Source organism: Phodopus roborovskii, unplaced genomic scaffold (assembly GCF_943737965.1).
Source record: "Phodopus roborovskii unplaced genomic scaffold, PHOROB, whole genome shotgun sequence".
Classification (NCBI taxonomy): Eukaryota; Metazoa; Chordata; class Mammalia; order Rodentia; family Cricetidae; genus Phodopus; species Phodopus roborovskii.
The window spans coordinates 17,403,749-17,423,795 of NW_026126511.1; the positions used below are offsets into that span (position 1 = coordinate 17,403,749).

At 40.6% G+C, this 20,047-nt stretch overlaps 1 protein-coding gene across 4 annotated transcripts in view; it reads right to left on the reverse strand.

Annotated features, from left to right (window-relative positions):
- Window positions 1-20,047, reverse strand: part of Lmo7 (LIM domain 7) — a 183,521-nt gene that overhangs the window by 25,924 nt on the left and 137,550 nt on the right. For all 4 annotated transcript variants that reach the window (XM_051195279.1, XM_051195280.1, XM_051195277.1 and 1 more), the window contains 5 exons: window positions 19,640-19,669; window positions 12,189-12,306; window positions 10,080-10,222; window positions 8,516-9,032; window positions 6,715-7,011 (listed from right to left, as the gene is read on the reverse strand). In XM_051195279.1, coding sequence (XP_051051236.1) covers window positions 6,715-7,011; window positions 8,516-9,032; window positions 10,080-10,222; window positions 12,189-12,306; window positions 19,640-19,669 — 1,105 coding nt within the window. The remainder of the gene's footprint in view (window positions 1-6,714; window positions 7,012-8,515; window positions 9,033-10,079; window positions 10,223-12,188; window positions 12,307-19,639; window positions 19,670-20,047) is intronic.

Sequence of the window (20,047 nt, forward strand, 5' to 3'; positions counted from 1 at the left end):
CCTGACTTAGGTGTGTGATGAGTTGGGTAATCAAACCACTATTGGGGTTTTATTAGTTGAAAAAATAAAAGATGAGAGAAATAGTCTCAAAATACATTTTAAAAAATGTTCTCTGAGAGACTACAGTTGAGCATCATCCTTTTCTTCCATATAAAAGATGAAGGACAATAAGCTTCATCCATAGAGGGAAGAGCCTCACAATTACAGTAAATCAGAACTGTCCCGAAATGGCTATTCTGAGCTTGAAAACAAAGACATCTCTGAACACACTAAATAAAAGAAGAGATACTCACCTCTCTGAACCTGTTAACAGGGAAGATGGCTTTGCTATGGCTACATGCTGGCAGACTGTCCTGTCCATCCTCAGGACAATACATAGAAAAAGAACACCACATGGACAATTACAGGTGAATCTCTGTCGATATCCAAGTTACCTCAGGCATGACACTGGAGAATTTTCTCTCTAACACTGACTCTCAAATGTTTCATGTGAAGAGCCCCACTTTCACATGACAATCTTATGTAAAACATGTATGTGTACATAACACACATGCACACACACGCAATAATAGAGTGCATGATGGTGGCTGCAGGATGAGGGTTGTGTGTCACTTCTGCCTTGGGGAATTCTTCAGGCCATTCCTGTGAAGTGTTGGGCTCCTACACTACTGGGCTATGGCCAAGACTTCTTATGTGCAAACATAGCTCTGTAATTGTAGTTGTATATGAACTATTCAACGATGAATTCAGGCAGGATCTCTAATTTTTAGCTTTCTCTAAAAATGTCAGCCAAGTAAGTACTGCACAAAGAATCTGAACTACAGAAAATAATTAGGGAATTGCCTTTTTAAACTAGATGGAACAAAAATATAAACTACCAAGGGAAAGCTAGATTTTGATGACTAAGAAGTGAACTACCCAAGCAGTTTCAGTTGTCCATGCCAGGAGTGAGAAAGTAATAGTTATCCACCAACAACTCAGCACTTAAGCTAAAAGCAGTTTCACTCAGACTGGCTGCAGTTTGGACAGAAATGCACACTGGAAGTAACATTGCCCCACTCACCGCCAGACTACAGAGCCAGGAGGAGACTCTTGATTACCTAAAGGCAGAAAAAGGGTGACCAGATATCACAAGGTATGAATTATTTCTCCTAGAGTTGGTGAATTAAGATTTCCATTGTCACCACAGATGCGAATTAATGAAAGTCATAGTGAATCTTACACACTAACAAATAAAACTATTCCCTTCCAATGTTTCTAACTAGGCAAATGTCTTGACTTGAGGAAAGCCTTCTCATTTGATTAGAAAAAAAAAAAAGACACTAAAAACAGGTTAGGGTGACACAATCCAGAATAGCAGAGAAAATCATCTTTACATTTCTGTCCATGTGCTTCCTTGGTGCATTCCATGGGCTCCTTGGGTTGAGAACAGAATGGAATGACCTTTAAATCAAGGCCCTGCTCGGATACTGGAGCCATCTACACCGAAAACTTTCTCTACAATCAGTAGATTTTTCACTACAGAGAAGCAGGTGGCCTTCCTACCCACTGCTGCCAGCTTATTCAAGCTTCCAAGCTTCTCTTCTATCTATAAAACCAAAATGAAGTGTGTACATCCTACCAGGCGCCACCAATGATTACCCCAGTTGAGGAGCGTTCTTCTACTATTCCCACTTCCTATTATCCACTACCAATGAACCATTTCCTATTATCCACTACCAATGATTACCCCAGTTGAGGAACTTTCTTCTAATGTTCCCACTACCTATTTATTATCCACTCCTCTCAGTCTCTCTAGTCACATCTTAGTTTTATCAATGTGTCCTTTCATTTCTACTTCATCTTGTGGTCCCCAAGTCATTCAACCTTTCTGAGCACGTGCTTTCCTAAGTAACTTGCAGTCACCATCGTGCCCTCAGCTCCCCAATTAAAGCATCTTCCTCCCAGACATGCTCTCTCTGCTTCCTCCCGCTTTTAACATCTTGGTTACATGCATCACTACCCAAGTAACTGTGAGACTTCTAATGCATCCCTCTGCTCTCTTCCCCTGTCGCCCCACACACACTTTTAATCACGTGCTCTCAAGTTCTCAGACTTTAACCTTGAAGGAACCCATCTTCTCCACCCTTCTACAAGCCCTGACCCAGTTCAGAGGCATTTATGACCTCTCTCCTATCACCTATCTCTTGTCTCTCCAGCCCTCCTTCCCCACAGCTGCCAGGGGTCTAAGTATAGAACACGCAGATTACACCACACTCCACCTTTACATTGCCAATAGCTCCCTAGTGCCTGCTTAGCAGAATTCAAATACTACATCTCTGAAATCAGTTCAGTTCAGGTGACTTTCTATAAATATATGCCACCTTTCCTCAAAATGATCTGAAGAATAATTTCATTGCCAGGCGTGGGAATGATATCTGTAGTCCCAATTCCTGGGAGGCCAAGGTAAGAGAATTGAGAGTTTGAGGTTAGTTTGTGATACCTTCATCGATACAGGTCAGAAGATACTTTGATATCTAGTGGTTATACAATTTAAATTCTAAAAACACAGTGATGCTAAAAAATGCATCAGCAGCTGCTGAGATGGTTCATTGGGAAAGAGTGTGCTTGCTGTTCTAGGGGACCCAAATTCAGTTCCCAGCACCCATATTAGGTAACTCAGCTCTGGTGCATCCAACACCCTCTTCTGACCTCTGCGGACACCTGCACACATGTGGCATGCATATACACACAGATAGATAGACACACACAAACATTATTTTTTTTTTAAGTCAATACTCATGTCTTAGTTACATAAGGCAATCTTCAACTTCGAGCATGCCGTAATAGAGGAGGGAGAATTGATCATGATTAGTAGTTAGAGTATGAGAAAATGGAATGAGGGCTATGTATTTCACCATCCTGAGGCAAATCACATAACTGAATTTCAAGTATGTCACCAGTAACACTGGAGACAATAGTACCTACTTTCAAGGTTACTGAAAAGATTAAAGGAAACATTTAAAAGGTGCCAATGCCCATTGCTAACGTTCCACACTTACTTTCTTTGTTTCCCATATAAACAACATTAAGCATGATTTACATGCTAATTGCAGTTTTCAGATGAATTAAATAAAATCCTATTTTAACTTGCATAAACTTAGTTTGAAAGCCAAGACAACACAGTCACATTCAGGTCCTGTGCTAATGGGGAAGATGGTGTGGCTTCCCAACTTCACAGTAAGCTGGCTCTCATCAGAGGTATAGCATAAAGGGAATGGGATTAAACTAGAATAAGGAACAGCTCTGCTATTTAAAGGGGTTCTTTGTCAGCAATGGGGTGATTGAACTTAAACCCTAATAGTGGGCAAATGCTCCATGACTAAGACATACCCAATTCATGAACAGAACCAAAACCATGTGGAAAGCTTCCTCCACTCAAACGTTTTGTTCTGTGGATTGTCTTAAAAGGCTGGGACAGAGAATTGTGTTCACCTGCAAGGAGGCAGCTCTAAACAGAGAAAACAGAAACTTGCAAGTAAAACAAGCATGGAGGGGAAATCTTGGAAGTCATATCTGCAAGGCAAGGCAGGTGAGGGTTGAGGAAGGATGCTCTGTGAATTCTCTTTCCCTTCCCTTTGATCTTCTGGAAATCTGGATTGACCAGGGAGGCAGGGAAATGGCAAAATCCCCAAGAGAACAGGGAGGGAAAGAAAAGCCATAGGCGACCACCAGCTCAGCCATGGAGAAACAGGAAATTGCATGGGCAGAGGTGGATACAGTCATGTTGAGTCCTTTCCTTCACTGTGCCTTCCCTACTTTATGACAAAAACCACCCTAGTAGCACAGTTCTTTGATGGACTCCTACCCACCCTCTTCCCGAATGCTTCCTTCCTTAACATACTGCTATGTAACACCACAGAGCTGCCTTCGAAAAACAACCCTCAACTCATAAGCATCCTCACTCAAGAACCAGAAAGAAGTTGATGTTGCCTCCTAGATCAAGTTCACACTTTAGGCTGGTAACCAAGGCCTTGAATGTAGCTCAAATCAGCATTACTTGACAACTGTATGTTGTCTGAAAGGTAGAAAGAGTATCTGTAAAGGAGGAAGACATGGGTATTTGCAACAAGGAAGAAGTTGGTGAATGAAACTTTCATGAGTTGATTAGATTCTAACCAGGAGGACGAACTGCATGGATCATGAAAGAAGTGGTTTTGCCTGGCTTTGAATGTCTTAAAAGGCTTCACAGAGAGAGATAAGCAAAGTCAACATCTTCAAACGGAAGAATAATAATAACTAAGGTTTGTGATGATCCCCAAAAAAAACTGGCTTTCTTAGGAAGCTCCGCTACTTTTCTTTCCCTTCATATAGTAAGAGGTAGGCAATACTGAGTAAAAATTCCTGAGTTTGGATCTTAACTCCACCACTGAGTACCCTGGATGGTACTGGGAAAGTAGTGTAGCTATCTATGCTTCCAATTATCTATTTGTAAAAATAATAGTGATGGTGATGACATCCCAGGGGCTGTTGTAAGGGTTTATTCATACAGTACTCTGTGAAGCTTGTCTAGCCCATGCCCCCACTGAACATCAGTTCATATTGAGGTAGGACAAAGGGAGTCTGAACACATTCATGAGGAACATCGGCCCTCCACAGTATCCTGAACTTCATTCAAAGAACCAGGTGCTTAAGGAAACTCTAGAAAACACAAAAATTGCTGAGGCCGGTATAGAACAAACCCCTGAGGCTATTCCTAACCATTTACATTGACAGAAAAATGACCTGGGTTACAATACTGGCAATAAGTAACGGGCAACAATCTGGGAAAGCCTGACGGTAGAAATGCAAGGCCAAAGCAGGAGAGAACAAAGAGAAGGACCAGAAGAGCATCCTTTTACAAAGCTACCAAAGCATCTAAATATTCAGCCTCTGTTTGTTTCCTGTGACTATCTAGAGTTGCAGAGCTGGAGCAGGAATTTGAAAGAGTGAGATTCAGGACCCTGTATTGAAATGTTTTTCATTCATCAGCTATTATGCATTCACAGCCTCTCAGGAGTCAGTCAGTTCCATAAACTACTTTTCTGGTAGAATAAAAATGGATAGTCCAAACAGAAACAAGAATCCCACTAGCTCCAATGGTTAAATGAAGCCAAATCTTTCCTGGTAGAATGACACTTCAAACTTGATGGAAACAGCATAAATCCACTATGATGAAACCTGAAACAAGGCCAGGCTAATTTGGGCTTCTGGAAATTTCAAGAGTATGGGACACCCCTACGCTCCACACATGGCCTCTTTTTCTTAATCCATGGATGCAGTTGGCCAGCTGCCACCCCGAAAGAAGGTCCCATCATCCCAGCAGGCAGCACATTCATCAAGCTGTTTTGTTGAGTTTGCTCTTTGAACGAGGGAAGGCAATATACAAATCCCCACAATGGAAGACACCTTGCCTCTGCTTTTATTATCCACCTATGGATACCTAACACTCCCCAAGCATAGTACAAGGGACTGTTCTCATCCACTGAGACCTATAATGCTGATCATATATTCCTAATTCCATAAAATGCATCAATTTATCACTGATGACTTTTAAAAGTTGAAAAAAATGGAAATGCATATTGGAAAAACTCTTCTAAAGCAAAGAAATGACAAGAACTAGAAAATACCACCACCAAATAAATACAAAAGTTAAAGTTACCAAAGTGCTAACAATGGTTATTTCTAAAAGGATATTTTTTTCTTATGTTTCTCAGGTACAAAGTAAGTGTCTTATATTCTGGAAGGGAAGGATCAATTTTTTAATTTTCTTCTAATAATTAAAAAATTAATAAAGTAAATATGCTATGCCAAACTATTTCACATAAACCTATTTTATCCACATATTCAAGAGACATATTTTATCTTCCACCTTGGAAAACAACTATGCACCAGTAAGATAACAGGGAATCATAGTCTAAGACCAAACATGCCTCCATGAGAAGGGGCTTATACACTAGCAAGTTGCTTAATCAGAGTGCTGTTGGGCTTTTGGTTATTTTAAAGAAGCTTTGTTAGCTTGAGAAAGGCTTTTAGTGGCTTTTACATGTAGACTGAAAGAAAGCATGTCACCTAATAATTCTCTTGAAAGCCATCTGCTAGGGTTTTAAACAGGAAAAATGACAAACACTCCCATTCAACTTTAATCTGCTACCGTATTTTATTTGGAGTCCAAATGTTCAGAATAACAGTTGTCAAACTGTAACTACGCTCATTGTTCCCACTGAGAGACAAGGAATAACAGCAAATGCGACCATTCTCAAGTCCAAATCGGTATGAAAAGCCACAGGGCGATTAAGAGATAACAAAATGCTGTGTCCCTGGAGACAAGTAGCCACCAAATGGGACAATTTCCTTCTGCAGCTGGTTAATTTCCATGGAGATAGGCTTTCACTTACTCACACATACATTAGATCTGCTGCAGAAACTAGAGAGCTTTGGAATAATAAAAACTACAGGCAAACTTTCCAGGAGGCTGGTTTACCAAGTCTCCAGAGACACAGCTCATGAAGGATGTCGGGGATCTACAAGCTAAGAGTTGGAAAGATTGACTTCCTCCACAAGCTGTTAAAAATAGACATATATATATATATATATATATATTGCATAATGTAAATATCAGCCTGTACTGTAAAGCTAGGGGCTAGAACAACGGTTTCCAATTGTGAGCCAGACTAAGAACCCTGCTAAACTTACCTGAGACCTGGAAACCTCCCTCGGTGGTGAACTTCTCTCTTCTCCAGAGTCAGACACTGAATCCAGACCAGACATGGAAGACAGTGCAGCTTTGGAAGTAGCTGCCTGGTCTTGGGAGAAGGTGGGTGTGGGAGAGGACATGCTTGCCACATCTTCTCCTGTGGCTGCCTCCCTTTCACTGGATGAGCCCAGAACTAACTGGGTGGAGCCAAGCTTTGGGGCAGTGGCTTTGACCAGATTCTGTGGAGCTCTCTTGACAACTTCAATATCTCCATTGTACTTCCAGCCATCATCCATCTAGATAGGAAACATCATTTTAAACCCAATATTCTGCCAATCTTAGGTTCAATTTTATTTAAAAAACAGACTTTCTAATATTTGAAAGCAACATATCCTTGCCACTAAAAAGTAACTATTGTCAAAAGTTTGGAATGCATTTCTTCACACTACCAAATATGCACCAGCCTGGAAACCCTTGTTCTAATAATAGCATTATCATGTATAGTTTTATAAAACTTGTTTTGTTTGTTTGAATCACTCCAGGACAACAGATACAACCGTGAACTGGGTCATTCAATCACTGGAAACCCCACAGTATAGATAGCAATCATTTATTCATTTGATATATAATTAAATTGTTAAAAGCTACTCATCACTCCCCAAAAACACTACAGCCAATCCCAAGCTTTATAAATGGAGCTTTTACTTTAGAGCCCCGATATTCCAAAACTCACTGGATCAAGGGTTTATATCTGTAGGATTTGTCTCTCGCTTCTACAGAGAAAAGTCCTGTACCCATGAGCAGAAGGACACCTTTATCTCAGCCTCCTCAACAATAAACAGTTTCAGCGTTGAAAATATTTGTCAGTTGGATGGGTGAACAGTTGTTTACCTAATTCTCAGACTAACAAGGTTATACATGTCTCTTTATGCTTTCATTATACTCCTTTCCATTGAATTTGCCATCTCATTTGCTATGTCCATTTCTAGTGTTTATCTTTTCCTTATCAAATTATAAAAATACTTCACATCTTGTCAACCCTTTACCTACAATGCAGTTTAAGTAATACCTGTGAGTCAAACTGTCCTATTTTAATAGCACCTGCTATATAAGTTTAATTTTATGTTGTCAGATAGGTCTAAATTTTCCTTACTAGGATGGTCAGGGATTTCCTGGCAGATCTAGGTAGCAGGCTTCCTTCAGGTCGAACATTAGTTTCTTAAGCCATAATTCTCATCTATATGTCAAGATCTTAAGATCTAAAGGGCTAGGTGGGAAGAACTAGCAGGAGCATAAACATTAAATATTCAGACCACATTTCCATTTACATAATTCAGTCTAACATGGCCCGCAGGTGCTGAATATCATTAGAGATATAAATGGGCATATTTCAACAAAAGTATACTCAAGCATCAGATTGGTTCTAAGCTAGGAAGGAAGGATAGAAAACCTTACATATACAACCCTGAGAACATTTAAGGTGAACCTTAAAACCCTACCATATCATAGGTTTAAAAAAAAAAAAAAAAAAAAAAAAAAAAAAAAAAAGAGCAGACTGCTGGCTAAAAGTTCAGAAGACATACAGACAAAACTAAAGCAAGAAAAAATAAATAAATTTTCTGTCTTCTTTAAAGTTTACCGCCCCTGTTTTTATTAGATCTAAACTGTCATGGGAGTTAGTTGTTTGCATATGTCATCTACATTTTGCACATCCAATATCTTCCCGACTCACAGCCGCTGCTCAAGTTCCCCAACTCATTACTCCTAGGAACAGACTGAGTGAACCTGGGGCATTTTTACCGTGTAGGATCTGGGCAGTGATGAGATTCCCCTTGACTGCGCGCCAAAAGGTCTCGCTGTGACCACAGATGTTAACCTGGCTGTATCGGATCTCTGGTAACTTCTAGGGAGAGAAGCTGAAATCCGAGTCGACTCTCCTCTTGTACTAGGCGACTGCTGAAAAGAGAGCGAGCCTGGGCGCTGTGGGCGCTGTGCTACCGAGGGTAGAGACCCCTGGTGCGGTTCCACAGCAGACACGGGGGCCTGGTGTGGTTCCACAACAGACACGGGTGACGGCTGCTGCTCCTCAGGAATATGAGAAGGAAGCTGAATCTCTGCTGCTGCACTGTCCTGACTGTTTGCAAAAGTTGTGCAATCTTCTTTGGACGTCTCGGCAGGATAAGCTGTTGTCTTGTCTTCCAGTGTCTCGCTCTGGTAGCTGGTTTCTGACAGAGTCATTGTAGGAGGGAGCACGTCGTGGACCAGGGCGTCATCGGAGGAATACATCCTCCTTGTAGAATTCTGATTTCGAGATTCCCTTAGCAAAGAAAAAATTCTCCATTACGACAGAATTAGGCACTTGACCCCAGATGGGGTAAGACAATAATATGTAAGTGTTTACTCACTGAACATAATAATCAGTACAATGCTAACGTGATTGTGTATCAATTTTTAAGTATCAGCTAAGAGACTGACCTGACCTTTTATTAAGGAAGCTCTCAAATGGATACTTTTAATCATAAAATATTTAAACAACAAAATAAGGGAGTTCTAACATGGGATTATTTGCAGGTTTTTAGACACGTTTCATCTTCCAAGATGAAACTGCTTTTACTAGCTGGCCACTGATAACAAATCTGCCAAATTTTGCTATGTAAAATCGATAACGTATTGGCAAAAATAATAGCAAAACAAACTGGGGTTTTATGGGGAGCCAGTCTGTTCATGGAGCTTGAAAGATTCCCCATGGGCAATTACAATAGATTCCAGGTGTTTATCCATACTTACAGAGCTGGTGAAACAGCTTTAGCTTTATCTTGCAGTTATGGGAAGCTCTTCCTCCCTGGCTAACTCTGTATTTAAGTGAATCAAACTCTTGGGCACTGACATTTGGGACACAAAGGAGCTTTGTTCAATTTCACCTGCCATCATATTTCCTTCGTGACATTATTTTTAAAGCATGTTTGCTTTCTTTCTCTGATCTATCCATCTCCTCCAGGTCCACACAGCTAAAGTACTCACATGAAAGTTTAAATTTCACTTTTATCCTGCTATTTCAACTCAAAGAATAAACCCACACATCCACACTTACATAGACTTCCTTTAAATATAGTTTATTCTCTACCACTGCAATTTAACAAAGATCTCGTACCGTTCATAAAATTCATTTAAAAGTAAAAGTTGATTTTATTTCACTACCCTACGCTTAAACTCAACCCAGATCACTAGTTCAGCAACATTGTTTTTGTGCTTCAGAACAAAGCCCTGGATGCTTCAGTACATACGTCTTTACAGTTTAAAATTGGTGACCACATACCCCACCCCATAAACAGCCTCCAAACAGGGTGGGCGCCCAGCCCCTTACCTCTCCTGCAGCATTTCCCTAAAGGTCTTGGAGCTCCGGTCAGACTTCTCCAGGGCCTGCTTTTCAATCTCTTCCCTCTCCTCCTTCTTCTTCTGCAGATCTGAAGTGTAACTCTTCCGCCTACTTTTCCATTTTGCAAGGTCCTGACAAGAAATCACATCGGCCCGGTCGTACCTGAATTCCTACACGCCCTTCCCTTGCAGCGGGCCAGCGAGCGCAGGCTGGACTATCCCGTTCCTGGGCCGAAAGCACTCTCTTGCTCGTACTTGTGCCAAGGTGGCCTAATTTTGCTTTTTATAGCCTGTGTTTCTGTACCAAGCCTTTATCTCATGTGCCTGCCAGAAAACCCTGACCTAATAATAAGATAGATCCTACTTTCGTTATCCAACGTCCATTTCTCAAAGAACGCTAAATGCTCGCAATTAGGCACTAGATCAGATTGGTTGGGAAATATCTGAAACTCGATTTCATAGCACTCCAAACCCCCAATTCACATGCTTACTATGATGAGAGGGACAGAAATATCCCTGTGACAGTCCAGTTCAAGTAAATGGTCTGTCCTATTAATATCTATTCAATCCCCAGAAATACAGACGCCTAAGATGTGGTTCTCTCAACACCACAGACTGTCTAGTGGGGTAGGTCTACTGAGAAGAACAAGGGTCCTAGAAGAAAAGGTCAGTTCTACCTACAGAAGGGGAGATCGCAAACCACACTAGACTGCCTGTGGTTTCAGAGAACATCGTCCTCCTGGGAGAGAGCAGGGACCATGACATAGGTACAAGCCCATCCTTGCTTTCCACATCTCCAGAAACATGTTCTACATCAGCCTGGACAATCTTATCTAATGCGCATATCCCTAGTTGCATAAGCCAGTTGAGACAGCTGGGGACTGAAGCATTCTGAATGCCACAAATACTTCTCCATTTCCAAATCAGAGAAATACCATACTAAGAATTCCAAGAGAAATCCCAGTCCAAAGGTCTCAGAACAAACCAGCCCTCACCCCCAGGGCTTGGAAAGCAAGTTTGGCTACCAAACTTCAGGGACACACATAGGGCTAATTCTGCTTTTCAAAATACCTGAAACCAACGGGAACTATTTTCCCCAAAAGAAAGAGTGACCCAAATATTCACCTGCTCTTACCTGATGGGTATCCTACCTTGATAATTATTTTCTTATCAAAAAAGAAAAGAAAAGAAAAAGCTCATTGTGTGTTTTAGCAAAGTAATACTTAATTCATTGCTGGTTCTTGCAGGGATTGGGACTGCAGTTAGAGCATCACACACTCGAGGCAAGTCCTCTAACACAGAGCCCCATTCTGAGCCCGACTTGCTGTGTCTTGATCATTACACCGAGTTCCATCAAGAGGACACGAAAGTTGAGCCAAGTAATATCTTTGGACATCGAGGTTGACTTTATTTCTCCAGGGTTTTTGTTTACGTTGTCACCAACTCTCTTACCACGAAGCTGTGTTCCAACTTCTTTTTTTGGGCTTGGGAGTTGATTTGTCTACTACGTCCCTCACGTTCCTACAGCTTATAATAATTACTATATTCAACTACAAGGCTTATACCTTCCTCTTTAAGATTCCAGGTAAAAGTTAAGCCTATGTCCACATGAACACCTGGATATGCCAGCTCTCTTAAAACAGTTCATTTTGAATCACAATCGATACTAACTTCAACCAAAACAATACTGAGTTGTATTCCATCCCCATCTCCAAGTAACTTAGAGAACTCTTCATCTCTCCCCGCGAATGCCAAGATGTGGGCTAGATCCCGTTCCCCTTCAATCTCATGACCCATGCTGTTTTGCTAGCAGAGGCATAATTAGTAGTCATACCCCACTCTCCCAAGTAAGCAAGTTTACTAATAATCTGCTGGGTGGAACTTCCCACACTTTGAGAAGTCCCATCTCTTAGAAGATAAACTTACTTCTCCACTTTTACAATGGCCTTTAAGGCATACAACAGTACTTGGGGCACATTTTCTATAGTACTGGATGCTAAAATATCAAGGAAAATTGTCTCTCAAGTCCATTAACATCCTTAAGAGGAGGAAGAAGTAAACCCACGCTCCCATTCCCTCCCAGTTCTAGAATACTCACATCCTGCCATTTCTGATCTTGTTCTTTCAGCTGGGATTTTATTTTCTGCATCTCCTCGTACCGCAACTGTCGCAGGTTCTGAATATCCTCTGCGCTGACATCGCTCATGGACTTGCTCCTGTCACAAAAACACCTACAATCACAAAGGTTCTCGTGGCTAGCCTGAGGGTTCACATGAAGACTGGGCTTCTGTTTAGAAATTCCACCTAAATGTCTACTGCCCTACCCAGATGCTTCGGTGATAGTGTCCCTGAAATAGCACAGCACAGGTAAATGGTGTTTTTCCAAAGCACAGAAACCAGAGCCTGGCTTTCAACTCAGGTGTGAGATCTTTTTTTTTTTTTTCCTCTTCCCCACAAAATGGTCAAGGTACAGTGCTTGTATTTAGAGGGGCCAGCTCTAAGTTTACCTTGTGGGGGAGGGGGTCCACCTGTCGCTAACTTCACCTATCTGAATTTGTCTATGTTCCCTCAAAGATAACCTAGTAAAGTTTGGCTGTTTTTGCTAGGCACTTGCTAAATAATTTAGAGACTACCTGATATTTTCTCCTCAAGTTCAACACCATGAAAAAATGTGCTGTGTCTTCACAATGACTCTTTAAGATCTACTGTACCACTGTGCAGGGGGACCAACTCTCAGAAGTCCAGGGTAGCTTCCCGAAACCCCTCGGATACCCTCTCCTTCCTTAAGGCGGTGTTCACAGCCTAACCTGCAGCCCCTCCCTGTATATGGACATGTGTAATCAGGAAATAAAGCCAGGATGGGGGGGGGGTTCAAAACTTTTCTTCTCCATTACTGTTACATATTTCAAAGGTCCCTGTGAAAACTATTATCTTCTAGCAGGCTTCATACTCTCAAAGGGAATAAGTTGCTTCCCAGCAGTAAAGAGACTTGTTCACTTAGATGATTGACTGAGTTGGGATAGAACTACTAACCCCATGTAGACTGCATGGATGACAAATACCTCCTGACAGAAAGTCAGGTCAGATCAGTGCCGAGAGCAGTAGGATTGTAAAAGACACAGAGTTTTAGAGGTGGGGTAGATGAAAGGCTCTTTCCTGTTGTTACATTACATTACGATAACCTGTTACAGTTACATTAACTGGATCTTACGTTGTGTTAGCATATCCTTGGGCACCTAAGTTTCTCATTCCCCCCAGTTCTGCAATGCATTTTTCTTCATCACTCGTGATTGGTTCAGAAATGCAAGTCTAACTACCATGCAAATGACTCTGCAGGCTCCAGCCTAGGACATGGCCCTGTTTGACTCCTTTCCAATTGCTTGTGAATAGGCATTTATTCTTGAATATAACCCTGGGTACCTCAACTGTAAAGGGACCTGCTGAAACACTATCTGGGAAGGAGAGTTGTTTTGTTTTTTTTTTAAAGCCAAGCCACTCCTCACTAAACATGATGTTATTGTTGGTGTGGCCAATCTCAATCCTGCTTTTCCTCTGTGGAGGTTAATGGTGGTAGCTGCCCTTAGTCGTCTGCATTTGAAACCTAAGGACCACTGTTCCCTTTTGCCCCTCTCTTCTCCTCACTTTCAATCAGTTGTCCTGTTTAAGGCTGTTTTCTTTCCATGCCGATTGCCATCAGTCTAGATCAAGGCACAGGCAGCCCTCTCTGGAGTTCCAAAAGAGCTGCTTAAATTATCATCAGAGAAGGCTTTCCTCAAATGCTCCCTTCCAACTCAAGATGCCTTTGCCGGTGCCTCTCTGCCTTTTAAAATACCATTCAAAATCATGGCTAGGCTCACTCCACTGTTTCCTGCTCACCATCTGTCTTCCTCAACTCAGTGAAAGTCAGCTCCACCCCCCACAGTTGAGGCCAGAAAGCTTGGTGTCGCTCAGTTCCTCCCTTTCTCTCACAACACTTACTCTATCCATACTTCTTCTGCTCTCTCTTTCTAGAATCTAACAATTTCTCATCTCTCCCTCATCATTATGTTGATCTACACCATCATATCCACTTGGAGAACCCCAAATATCTCCCTGCATCCACCACTCAGCTCAAAATGCTCAATGGAGCAGCCAAAGGGACCTTTCTAAGTCTCAGCTGGATCGTGGTACACCTGACCATCAAAGTTCTAAGTAGATTCTTCAGAGACCTGCACAGTCTGGCATCATCTAGTCCCTTCCTGCCTCTCCACACTAGTTTCTAACACTGTGTCCTGGTCTCGCTCTCCTCCTGCCAAGTGGCTGTCTTGCACATGTCCATAGCTCTTGTTTCTCTCCTTGCTCTTCAACCCTGCCAAAATAATTTTGATCCAGATAGGCACATGACTTCTCTTCACTTCCAAGCATCCACGGAAATATTATCCAGTGTTTCCTTCTCTTTCCATTCTAGAAGAACCGACAAACGTCTCTCTGGGCCGACCCCCGCCCCAACTGTATCTTCCTTGAGCATTTATTAGCATCTAGGATATTCTTACTTGCCTATTATCTGCTGAGTCCTGTAAGATTATTGAGAATTATATCTAACTGTTGGCTGATATATCACTAGGCTTAAAGGCCATCACATAGTGACTACTCCATAAACACATCCAGTCAATGATCTAATTGTGTTCTGTCACATACACACAGTCTCTGTGGCTCTTCCGTGTGAAAAGTGACCCACCCCTTCCCTCACGTTTTAGCTGTAGTAGTTTTCATGATAATAATTCTTGGCTCCATCTTATATCGTATGCACAAGCATACCTATACCATTTCTCTCACAGGCCATATGCTGCTTGGAAAGGAAACATTAGCATAGTACCATGCATGCAGAGAAAAGTCACTTAGTATCTGTGCGAAGAATGAGGTTAGCTGGAGCATAGTCAATCAAACATGAAAACTCTGAACTGACTCTGTGCTCTCCGTTTCATAGCATTATATAGCCTCATTAGGGAATCAATTACAATAGAATTATGACTATAGAAAAGTATATGAACTCACACATGTATAATATACCTCTCACTAGGTGTAACTACACAATTACATGGTGTTGATTTGAAAATACAAACTCATTGAAGTCATGCTGACAAAGGAAAGACACTTTCAGAGTTCAAACGAAAATAAAGGGAGGTTGGACATGCAACATATGAAGCTGAATAAAATGTAAGACAAAAATAGAATACTAATTCATACCCCACTAATCTATTTGTGGGAAGAAAGTTGAATCCCTAGTCCTTGTTCAGAACTGTCCCTGGCTTCTCTTCCTCCTGGGCCCGAAAGAGTTACTATTCTCTTTCTCATAGTGTGCCTCCCTCTGCCTACTGTCTGAGTGCTGAGCTAAGCCTGGCAGCCCAGAGACACACAGCATGAACAAAGGTGAGCTGAACATGGGCTAGAGAAGAAAAGTCTTTTCATAAGCAAAGATGTGAGCGGTGCTTGTTTCGGGGGTATGTAATTGCCCCTTTTAAAGCAGGAGCACATGCCATAATTGTCGGCATAGACTCCAGTAAGAGACAAGCAGTGAGACCTCCAGCCCCAGGGCAGTGTAAGCTTTCACCCACTGAATGTACAGCAGTTCCCTCCTCAGAGCCTCGGCTCCTCATCCATAAGTTATGATCGCTAGCTAAGGCCGTGCTAATTCTTATTAAGGCAGCTGTGAGCACGTGGGACCACATAGATACTAACTCTATAAACTGCTTTCAAGTTAGAAAGGGCGCCCCGGACCACACAGATAAAAATCTAGAACGTGTAGAGTACAAAGATGATGAAGTCTTTCTTTATCAGCATTAACCGCATGACATGAAAGTCCCAGGAGTTCCTTGAGTGGCAACCGCACTGCCAAGCTGTCCCCGTGAGTTGCCTCATGAGGGAGGCACAGCCCCAGTCTGGTTCTACTACTTGAGAGCCTCCGTCCTTGGGAAAGCTGCAATCTCTGTCTACGGAATGCAGATAAGACATGCCAGTCTACCTCACAGAGCTGAGATAAGCACCTAAGAAGGCATCCAGGCAATTGCAAGGACATGCCCAGCATGGGCAATGCACAGGTAAGTCAGTCATTCTTTTAGAATTGCCAGCTACAGTTGGTTATATTTCCTTACGCTGAGGCTCCAATTTACAACTGCATTGTATTTGTGCCCCCAAAAAGCATCCTGCCTTTTCAATTAATTTAATGGTATTAAGGGAAGGACAGGAAAAAGCTCAGGAAGTCATCACTTAAAAATCACTAAACATAATTTCCTTGTACTCCCCTGATTACATACGATGCTCCTGACACATTCAGCTGGAATCAAGGACGATTATCCTAAAACCTTTCAGTTGTCTATGGTAGCAGTTCCCAACCTCCCAAATGCTGAAACCTTTTAATACAGTTCCTCATGTTTTGGTGACCCCCCCTAACTGTAAAATTATTTTCGTTGCTAATTCATATCTGTAATGTTGCTACTGTTATGAATTGTAATGTAAATGTAATGTAAATCTGTATTTTCCAAAGGTCTTAGGCAGCCCCTGTTAAAATGACATGCCATCCCAAAAGAGTCACAACACACAGTTCAGAACCACTGATCTATAGAAGAGTCCAAGAAGCCAATCAATATAAGGTATTCTTTCCTAAATATAAATTTACTCACAGCCTTGAGTGCCAAATAGAAATTCAAAAACAGTAAGCTAAGGCTCTCTGTTTTTGGAAACAATATAAATATGCTAATTTATCTAACTGTATGTATATATGTTTTCATTAGACACTATAGGATTTTGTGAACAATAGCCAGCATTAAAACCTGTGTGAGACATTTTGAAATTTCCATAGGAGGGAATTTTCATGTATAGACTTACCTACTTATTTGGGTTTCTCAATACCAACATTATTAACATTTCAGCCAGAAAATCATTTGTTGTAGAGGGCTATCCTGGGCTGTTGTGAGTATTATAGACATGAGCAAAGCACCAAATGTAAACAGCACACACACTTGGCTATGATATGAGTATTCTAGACAGAACTAGATGTCACCTGAAAAAGGAAATCTGCAGAAAATAACCCAGGACAACTAACTTGTCTACCCTTCCTTTTTTTGCCTGCCTTGATGACATGTCCTGATACTCCTACAAAATCATTTAATCAAGCTCTATGAGAAAAATATAGCTGTCTTTGTTGTCTCTGACTACCATTCACACGTAATTGGTATTTATTTCCTTTTGATACTGATAGTAGATTTGGTGGTTATTACATTACAAGGTTGTTTATACATATGCTTGCAAACTTTGTCAGTACCAAGATTATATCAGACACAACCGGATCCCAAATTTCATAGAACCACACAAATGGAAATTCATGCAACACAAAGACACATGAGAACTGGAAGCCACACAGATAGCATCTTAATAAACATAATGTGTTACATGCCAACTAAAGCTTTAGTAAAACACTTACATAGCATGCACAAGCTCCAAAAACACATAAGATGCAAGCTAGAACTTAATAGATAAAAAACCAAAAAGAAAAAAGAAAAAGAAAAAGAAAAGAGAGAGAGAGCATCCGCCTGATGGGCAGTTAGTTTTTCATCACAAGGTATCAAACAGTACTGCTTTTCCACTATATTATTTTTAGAGAAAATTCATCTAGCATAAATGTGAAATGAGTTGTACATTAAACTATAAGTAATTCAATTTTAATTTATATTTTAATCTTATTGTAATAAATCAATGTAAGGAAATCACTGGTAACTGTAAAACACAGGAGGAAAAGAGAAAATAAATAAATAAACCTACAATTGCTCCTAAACACAACTGCATTTGCTAAAACAGATTAAGTTCCATTATCTGACAAGTTTGTATTATTCATCAGTCTCAATTATCTTGCTTTATTTGTGTAGTTATCTTAGCACTCATCTGCATATGGATTTTTTAAATAGCCTTTTAAAGCAAACACTGTGTTATCCAAATAACCAAACAACTACTTGGAATTGTCTAGAGGAAGCATTTGCTCATGACTGTTATGGATCAGAAATTTTCCACAGCATTTGAGGTTAAATATTTAAGGTTTTTAAGCTGTTTATTTGTTTTATAGGTGTTTGTGGTTAGGGTGGGTCCAGAGTGTTGGGGATTGAACTTAGGGCCACAGCCAAGCTAGGCATGAATTCAACCATTGAGCCCACTCTTGGGAGGAGCAATTCAAGTCACCTAACAGCCCTACACTAAGGAAAACAGGTAGCATCAAGTCAAAGGAGAAGGTATGTGTTTATATGCCCCAAGAACTTAGCATTCCTGGAATTTGAATGTGCTTATGCTACAGAGTCAAATGTGATTACAAATGAAAGTTCTTCATGGAAGTTATTCAGATTGCTTGAAGCCTCAAGGAGATTTTTAATCGAGTTAAAACAGCTTTCCTATGACAAATTGATGAATAGATATTGAAGTGTTATGCCAAAGACTGACTTCTTCACCCTTGCAAATGAGAGCCCTGTTAGCACACAAGGCTGCAGACACATGTGATGAAGGCACAATGTGCCTGCACATGCCACACTTGAACGAGTGATTCTAATAGTTGCTCATCACTCAATCACATCTTCGGTATCTAGAGTTACAATGAATTTTGTCACAAGGTTGGTAGCTTCAGATATTTCTAAACCTCTGAAATTATTAAAAACTATTAAAATTAGAGATACCCAGAGAATGGATAAACCATGGTAAGGGGAAGATACTCAACTCCTGAAGCTTACTAAAATATTGGGTATCCTTCAACTCTCTTCCTCTTCCTAAAAATCTATTACCAATACATTTCATGGTTACAGAAAGCCTGCTGATGCTGCGTTAAGAACAAATGGCTTAGTTTAAAATAGTCTAGAGCTAGAAAAAATTTGAGAAAGTTTTATATTACAGTCATGTTTACCCAATGAATATTAAATACTAGTAAACAAAACATGAGAAATAATTTAAATATAGCTCTGGTAAAAACATTGGAAACTACCAAGATTATTTTTTATAACTTGGGAAGTCTAGTTTGCTCTTTGTAGATATCCATGTTACAACTAACTTACCCTAAGTGAGAATTTTGAAAATATTTTCTAAAACTATTAGCCATCCCCACTAACAAAGCCCCTCAACAGCTAAGTACATGAAACTACATGGGTTCCCACATTAAGTACGCAGCAATGTCTCAGGCTTTCTAAAGTGCAGATTGTGGAAGAGACCTGATTCCCTGTGTATTTTAGGAATCAAATACCAAAATGAGCATACTCTTAGGCTCTTGTTACTTTCAATCATTGAATGAAAAGAAAAAAGAAAGAGGGATGGAGTTAAACTATTGCTTTACATAATGGTTCATGCATTGCACTGGGCATTTAAATACAAAAATATTGCAATAAGGTTGCAATGTTGCAAAATGCTAACCAAAAAGTAAATGAAAATCCCATGCACTGCACATAGCACCCCTTAGTAACATGCCAGGACATAGGTGCAGTAAGTTACAGAAGAGACAAACAAATATGTAGATATATTTTTAATGTGAACCATAAAACTTACCCATTCTCACCATAAATCTTTTGAAAGAGTCTAAGAAACCAAAAGACCAAAGATTAAAAAAAGACAATCACTCTCTCTAGTCATGATAGCTTCTAAGCAGTTAACATCTTTAACTTGAGTATAACTGGAAATGGGTGAATCTGAACAAGCTGGCCCTTAATATTTCTTAATATTTAAATTTCAGTCAGTCTCCAGGAACACAAGTCAAATAATAACAACATTTTCATAATTTATCCCGAGTCAACAAATTCATAAAACAAGCCCTCCCCTTGCTGGGAACAAAGTTAGATTTAGGGCCACCCATTGTATTTAGCCTAGTCAAATTTGCCCATTCCCAACTTACAGTGAATGGAACAGCTATCAGAAAGTTGCATGGCTCATGTTATCAAAATGGTCACAACTACAAAC